The following is an 8,442-nucleotide window of genomic DNA, read 5'->3' as shown; positions in this document are numbered from 1 at the left end:
TTAATCCTTTGCTTGCAGTCAGTCAGATGTGAGTAGTTACAGTTGAGTGATTATATTTCTACAAATGAAAGAGAGCACACAGGTCAAATTCTATCATATTATCTTGAATAAAGCAACAAAATTCTGAATCAAAATTAATATATCAATAAACTCTCACTGTAAATATATTACCATGTGCGAAGAAACCAAGGAGATTAGATGGACTACTTGACAACAAAATAAACATGAGCACTTCTCCGTCAACGCACTCAGGACCAAATGTGAAGTGAGAGAGTAAAACCAGCTCAACTGAAGGGCAAACAGAGAACGAGCTCAGGGCACAGGACAAACAACACTCAAGGCACCTGTGTGAGCTGTCCAATTAGCTCACCTGTTCTCCTGCTGCTCTTAAGTCCAGCAGTCATGTGACCCCACCTTCCACAGTATGTGTTATCATTTAAGTGAAAGTTAAAAAGAAAATGCAATAATCCAATTTATATTTTCATTTTCACGTAATCATGTGGGCGTTCTATGACTGTACTAACATGAAAATTGAAAAAGACTTAACCTGCTCTACAGTGACAAGATTCAAAAACAATAATCAAACAATGCCCACAGTCCAATGCATTTACATTTTCATTTGGCTGAAAAAAGTTAAGAAATTTTGATCAGAAAATGAGCAATTTTTGCAACTCTTGAAGCTGATTTATGATACATTGATAAATTGAGATCTGCATGTTAGAGTTACTTTCTAAAATGCTAATCAAGTTCCATTAGGAAGGTGCTGAACCTGCTAGAATTCCCTGCAAAGTAAACACGGGTCGGGTGAAACACAGACGAGGGTCAGCAGGTCTACATTAGAGCTGTTTGGTCATGTTTCCGCACAGTGAACTAAATATTGGCAACCTTAACTTTCTGTCAGGACATCGTACCGTGATGAATCTTGAAGAATAAGAATAAGATTGTCGGTATTTCTTAGTTACTTCAATAACATGCTGACGTTATACATGACACATCTTTCACCTGAATGAGTAATCACGTACATGTGCAATAAGTACTCCTATTCAGTGATGCTGCATTCATGACACTGCAACCAATTTACAGGACGATGCAAGGAGGCAGATGCTCAAACCCCGTTTGAGGTCTGTCTTTGTATGTGCCAGATTCAGGATCAGCTTCAGACTTTCATAGGGACTATTTCTTTTGGAAGAAGTTCCAACAAAGCTGTTAGCAGCAAGGTCTGCATATTATCCAGCGGAACTGGGACGTGCATTCTGCTTATCACATAGTTCAAGTTAGGCAGGGGGAAATAGACTTTTGTGGGCACCTGAAAAAAGTGTTTGCCATATAATTAAATGTGGGGTTTAATGACAGCAGCTAATTTGGAGGGAGTAACTAAAAAAAAGTGTGTAAATATAGAAATGAAGATTGCATGAGTATGTGGGACATTCTGAGAGTGTGTTTGATTTGCAAAGCAAAAATATATTTCTAATTTAACAACTCAGTTAAGGTCTACTGATGCTGAAGAAATAACATTCAGTCACTGCACAGGGAGGGAAAGATGCTACCGCGGTGCCTGAAGGCAACTCTGCTTGAGGCAGATCCTGTTGGCCAACAACCCCCAGTAGACAGAGAGCAGAGGATCTACAGGAGCATTTATCAAACAAACGTGGGACTCTTGTTGTTGAAGAATGATGGCTGGAGTCGCAAGCTGCTGTTTTGCCGTGCATTTATTTACAGTGTACAAAACACAAGTGTCAATTATAATAAAGGACGCTCAAATCACACCCACAATGTGCTTGCTCTGGCGTGCGTCACTCACTCTCTCTCTCTCGAGCTTGGTGTTGGCCGGGGCATTATAAGTTCCTCCCCAGCCCAACCAACTCCCAATTAAATCACAGATTAATATTCTGCTCCACTAAATACCTCTGCAAAAGGGCCCACAATAGACCCCCCCAAAAAAATACACATCATTTAATACATTCCTGAACCTATGTTCCAGCTGTTATGGACCTTAAACACACAAGTATTTTTTATTTCAAAGTGAGGACTCTAAATAAAGCAAGAGAACTTTATAATCTTGTAAACAACAACAAATGTTTTTTCATCACAGGATGGTAGGTATTGTAGTTTATACTGGGTCGTTTTTACTAATTAGCATGATGTCTGTACCAGTATGCTTTTTTTTTTTTTTTTCTTTTGCTACAAAAATGTGAACATATTTTTAAGATGTTTTTCAGCTGGGACTCTGTGAATTGCAAAATGTTTGTCTGTTTGCTGATGTTCCTTTGATCTGCATGGGTACACAGCAGCATGATATGGGCTGCTCTTGGTCTTCTGTGTAGAGTCTGAATTCAAAATGTCCACAGAGGGACATAATCTGCGAGATGAAACCCCTCATAATGCAAAGCAAAGTGAGAGTGGAGTGTTACACTCCCTCTCTCAAGCTCACAGCATTTATAAGCAGAAATAATATGCAGACCTCTGTGTACAACTGGTGCAAGAACTACCATCCAAAATCATTCGTCTTTATTCACAAGTGTGGTTTATTTCTGCATGAAAGGCATATAATATTACATCATCCTGATGCTTCATCAGCCTTTAATAGCATAACAGTGTTGGTTAAGGATGAGGACTTCCAATATACTAAAAACAAACAACAAAATAATTATAGGAGAGTATTGCAGTGATTGAAAAATATTTATTTTCATTCAGCAGATTAACTCCTTGCTGTGTGCTGTATGTACAATATGATTGGGTTTTATTATTCACATCTCTCTTTTTTGACACCAAACCAATTTCTCTTTTCCCCACCAATTCATTTGAGGCAGCTGGCAGGTGCGGGGACCACATCCGTTGAAGTTAACAAATTATATATTTGCCCTTTGAGGACCCATCTGCTTTGTGTATAAATAACATTTTCATATCCGTTCTTGCTGGTTGGTATTTCAGGTTCAGGGAAGAACTGGATTAATAATATGATTGAATGCCTGAGGGGTGAACCAAGGAATAGAAGGATAAAAGAATAACAGAAATATGGAAATAGGTTTTATTATCATCAGACTGTACTTAAACTGTTGACTGTAATCTTAGCCGGACCACCCGGGCAAAACAGGTGGTCCTGCATACTGAATGGACTCTCACACTTGTCTCTTCCTATGCAAATAAATCAACCCTCAAAAGCATTAAAGCTTACTTGAGGGACAAAATGACTGTGGAAATCAAACTGAAGTGGTATGCATCTTTTCTGTGCTTTATTTTAATGTGGTTCTAAATGTGGGACTGAAAATAAGATTTATTACTATTCTGATATTGCCCCTAATGTTGAGTCCCCATTGCACAATTTGTGAATCAAGGTCGGGAAAGCCTCGCTTCATCTTCCCCTCATGTCTGAGGAGGACTGTAGATATTAATGCGTCTGGTGACCTTTGGCATGCGAGACAGAATTAAAGGGGTCGCTTCACACAAATCACATAAAGATGACCTCGTTTGTACCACTTTCTATCTGAGAAATAGTCCTTACCAGCTTCTCAAAAATCCAAATTTTCACTGTTTTGAGTTGAGTTGAGTTTACCTCCATTATACTGTGGTGACCACAATACAACTGAAACTACGCAGGCCTAGATACCATTAGCAGTGTGCGTAATAAAATGTATTATGAGGATTTGGGTGAACTGAACTCTGAAAGAGATCTGTCAAAGATGTTATCGTTCAATAAAGTTCTATATGTTTCAATATGGGTACAATGACTTTGATTATGACCTCAGATAAAGCTACTCATATGCCAGTTTCAGTAGTTGCCGTAGCTATGCCAGATGTTTTGCTGACAATGACGGCTACTGAAACCAAATACATACGTGTCTTGCCACCTGCTTTTCACTCAAGTCAAAATGTAATTAATGAATTCTTGTCTCTGCAAGAAAATCACAATATAGTCATGATATCCTCTCTAAACAGAAGTCCAACAGCAGTTTAAAGGCTGATTTAACAACTTCTAAGGCAGTTTTAAGCCCTACACACAAGTTCAAAACCTAACAGCAGCGATTCTTCTCGTTGTTGTACCCTATTAATCAAGGTTCATCCTTTCCAGTCTTGTTTGAACATTGTACGCTTGATTTATTGTCCCAGGCGTTCTTCAGGGGCTGTTAGCATTGATTCTCCAAGCTATTCATACCAGTGATCTCAGCTGATCCTCAAAGGTCTCTGTTGCACTGTAAAAAGAAAAGCCTCATCTACTCAGGAGCACTCGAGGGCAGTGGACACATGATACGTCTGAGTCTTCATCCGCCGCTTCATCTCTCTTATCATCTGACATACTGCCAGAGGGTAACAGCAATACACTGTGGTCCAGTCCTCACACGCACTTCCCTGTGGATAAACGCGTGCACACACACACAAACACACATATATGCAAACACATATAGAGGAAGCACACATTCAGACAAAACAATGCAGCAAGAACAAGTCCAGAAACATGAATAAAAAGACAGAAAAGCATACACACAGAAATTCAATCACACAACTTAAAGTTACTTTATAGATGTCTGGTGATGCTGGTATGAGTTTTTGTAAATCTCCACCTGCTGGTGTCTTTAGGAGATCTCTAACAAGCAGCACAAATCTTCACCCTTCATTGACAAATACAATATGTTTTTTGGACGTGAATCCACACACTCACCCGTATCTTGTACCGCTCTCTGATCCCGACTCGTAGGGCAAAAGTGGATCCTGGTAAGAGAGGCATGCACAGACACTCACCGTACTGGTGAGCTAAACTCAGGTCTAAACAGCACGGCACCAGAGCCCCGAGAATACCTGCAAGCACAGACACAGGTCAGCACAACGTACGTCTGTTGGGACAGATACATTTATTCTTTTCAGTTTGATCATATTCCATTCCAATCATGAATGAAGATGCTCCTAACACCAAATTAATTTTGTAAAAAATAAAACTGTAAACAGACAAAGTTGTGATTGGTGCATGTGAGTCCTGTGCTGGCAGTGTCTGGCGGTGCGTTCATGTTACATGTAGTCTTGTCTCCACAGATGTCAAACAGGCCAGTGCTCCAGCCTCCTCCTGTCTGCGTGATGGTGGTGATGGTTGTCGTGGTGATGCCGAGCCCAGGCTGGGTGAGTACTGGATCTGTTGCTGCAGGGACGTTGTTTGACCTGTCTTCACTTCCTGCGGTGAAGCCCTTCACTTCCTCTTCTTGAACTGCTGATGCTGAGGCTTCGTTGAGTGACAGTCCTGGTCTGAAATTAGATTTTTAATTACTCTGTCATTAGACAGGTGGTTGATAAAGTCACCATGACTTGTCAAGCCTCTAAAGCGCCGCTGATGCTCGACTGCAGGCTTAATATTGAGAGAAAATGTCTCAAATTAGCCAATTAGTGTGTTTTGCTCTCCTGAAAGCAGGAGTTTAATTCATTTCATTCATTCAGCTAATTTCATTTTCCTACAGCAGCATATTTTGTACTCAGCTCAGGCTTCTATGAAAGATTAGCAGCACAGCACCACAATTACACTAATATAGCCAACTAATATTATCCTACCACTGCTAAAATACTGTATGTAAAAAAGCATTTATTCTTGCATCTAATTTAGGCCTTCAGCAACACTTTAATTACAGCAAACTGTAGTGAAGGCAAAATCAAAATACGTTTAATTTAGCAGAAGCCGCAGCAACGCTAGGTTTAGAAAAATGTTCTTGTTTCATATGTATTATCATGGAGGAACAAAAAAGCAGAATAAGATAAGTGAGCTGTTGGCTGTAATTCCATTGTGCTCATTGGTGACAAGACTGTGCACTGGTAGGGACAAAGAAGCACTTACTGGTGTGTGACTGTCGTCTGCTCCATGACTAGAAGGCACTGGCATCCAGAGAGGGGTGAGGCGAGAAGATGAGAGAGGAGAGGCTGAGCAGTCAGCAGAAATGAGGAGGTGGAGAGGGAGGAGGGGGGTGGGGGGTGGGGGTGGCAGAGAGACACTTCCCCAGTGAGAGGGTGTGTGTCGGAGCAGATAAACCAGCAGTCGGATGGCTTGGCCAGAAGCTGTGTGACAGAGATAAGTCTTAGTTGTCTTCCGCCTCAGACTTTACTGCGTCGACCCCACTAATGTAGCAAATGCAGGAAAGGGGAGATACACATCTTACTTATTTACATTTATTGTCTGTAGAATATAACATGAATCCACTGCACATTTAAAACACATACACAAGTATGAGAAATTAAAGCCATATAAATTAATTGATATGATGATGATATACTAACTCAAACACAGGAAATCAAATCAAACAGTTTGTTTGACCCATGACATTCAAAGGCATTTAATGCTTCTATTAAACTGATGTATTTAAAAAGACATACAGTAAATGTTACACTCACCCTTAAGACAGGAACACAGACTTGCACAGTGAAGAGCTGGGAAGTGAAAGATGCTTTTTAGATACGATGAAACACCTGTGGTTTATTTTGGGACCGTCTGCATTCACGCATTTCCTGTGTTCTGACATTGACCTTTCTATTTCAGGGGAGATACAGTATAATGCGTGTGTGTGTGTGTGTGCCTGTGAATGACAGAGAGGGAGGGAGGAGTGAGGGGAGCTCTACGTGGGGGAAGGACACAAAGTGAAACCACCATGGGTTTGGAGGCTCAGGCAGTTAAAACACACACACTCACACCTACGCATATCAGCTCTAAACTGAAAATTATGAGAAATATATAGAACATTAAAAGTTGACACTTTAATTTTGGCTTACCTCCTTTACAAGAGATTAAAATGCATTTTTTTGTCCAATAGTCTTCACTTACTAACCCATAGTGACAAAGTGAGAACATTTTTTTAGAATTTTTTGGGAAATTTATTAACAAAAACAGAAATATCCTCATTTATACAACTATTCAGAACCTTTAATTCAGTGCTTGGTAGAAGCCTCTTTGGCAGCAGTTGCAGCTTTGAGTTTCTACAAGATTTGCACACATGGATTTGGGCAGTTTATTTCATTCTTCCTGGCAGATTTTCTCAAGCTCCGTCAGACTGGGTGGGAAGCATCTGCGAACAGCCATCTTCAGGCCTCTCCACAGATGTTGTCTGGGGTTTTCTGTCTGGGCTTTGGCTGGGCCACTCAAGGACAGTCAGAGAGATTGTCTTGGCTGTTTGCTTCGGGTCATTGTCATGCTGAAAGGTGAACTGTCGCCTCAGTCTCAGGTTGCGTGCACTCTGGAGCAGGGTTTTTTTTTTTTTTTCTTTCAAACGGCCTCTGTATTTGGCTGCATTCATTCTTCCCTCAGTTCTAATCATTCTCCCTGCTGCTGAGAAGCCCCCCCATGCTTCGCCGTTGGGATGGTATTAGCCAGATGATTAGCGATGCCTGCTGTTCGCCAGATATGTTTGGAGTTCTGCCCAAAGATTCCAAATTGTTGCCTCATCAGACCAGGGAATCTTTTTTTCTCATGCTTTCAGAGTCTTTTAAAAAGGGGCTATATGTAAATTTTCTCTGCCTCCATACATGGTGTCTTATGGGAGCGAGTGGTGGTGATTATGGCTGTTTGCCAAGAGTTTCAGCCACTGTTGTGTTTACATGAGGTTAGAATATGTCCTCTGGGCAGCGCTAATTCTTCATCTCCTTATGCTGAACTGAGGGCAGACTGGATGTTACAGTGACTCACTATCGCAAATACGATACTGCTGAGGCTAGCTGGTTAGCATGCTAACTTCCTTAGAAGAAAAGATGTGATAGAAATAGAAGCAAAACAAGAGTTAACATTAGCATGGCTTTCCACCTCCGGAGACAGGAATGAAGTTTAATGCTGAACTCATGTTTCTTCTAGACTGATAAGTAAACAGCTGTTAATGCAAACATAGAGCATTGTTAACCATCATTTGACAAACTCCAAACGAGCTGTCATGTGCCTAAACCCAAAGATGTATTAATTAATGACTTTAGAGGTGCTGAAAGGCTGATCTACCTTTAGTTTCTAGTCTTTGTGTTAAGCTATGTGAGCTGACTGCTGCCGCCATCATCGTATTGAGCATACACACGTGGTATCAATCCTCTCACCTACCACTCATCAAAAAAGCGAAAAAGTACATCTCTCAATATGTTAAACTTTACCTCAGTATCTAGAAACCTAATGGTAACGATTTATTTATCTAATATTTTATTCATTCAGTCAGCAGGAATTTATTGCCTATTCCATCTCCTTTTCATACTCCAATCCAAGTCATCAATAAATGTTGCCTGTAGGTGCTGAATTTTTTACAAACTCTAACCCCTCACAGCTACAGTTTGTAGCTACACATTGATCTCATCAGAAGAGTGCTCACATAGAGTCCTCACCATCCATGCTATAGAGGAAAAGATCCAACAACTTCCCCCAAAATCATGACGCACTCTTGAGATGAGTCTCATTCTTGTGGGGACAACTTGTCTTAGTTTTTGTCCTTAGAAGAAAAAAAGAAG

At 40.6% G+C, this 8,442-nt stretch overlaps 1 protein-coding gene across 1 annotated transcript; it reads right to left on the bottom strand.

Annotated features, from left to right (window-relative positions):
• Nucleotides 1-1,539: 1,539 nt before the first annotated feature.
• plac8l1 (PLAC8 like 1) lies at nucleotides 1,540-8,359 on the bottom strand. Its single transcript, XM_056397298.1, has 5 exons — nucleotides 6,364-8,359; nucleotides 5,813-6,090; nucleotides 5,006-5,232; nucleotides 4,658-4,794; nucleotides 1,540-4,347 (listed from the first exon to the last, which is right to left on the bottom strand). Exons 2-5 carry the CDS (start codon nucleotides 5,836-5,838, stop codon nucleotides 4,216-4,218), a joined length of 522 nt encoding a protein of 173 aa, XP_056253273.1. The 5' UTR covers nucleotides 5,839-6,090; nucleotides 6,364-8,359; the 3' UTR covers nucleotides 1,540-4,215.
• Between the last annotated feature and the right edge of the window lie 83 nt (nucleotides 8,360-8,442).

The sequence above is a fragment of the Seriola aureovittata genome, chromosome 15 (genome assembly GCF_021018895.1).
Source record: "Seriola aureovittata isolate HTS-2021-v1 ecotype China chromosome 15, ASM2101889v1, whole genome shotgun sequence".
Taxonomy (NCBI): domain Eukaryota; kingdom Metazoa; phylum Chordata; class Actinopteri; order Carangiformes; family Carangidae; genus Seriola; species Seriola aureovittata.
Note: the sequence above shows the minus strand (reverse complement) of the source record. Positions and strands in the feature narration are given on the sequence as shown.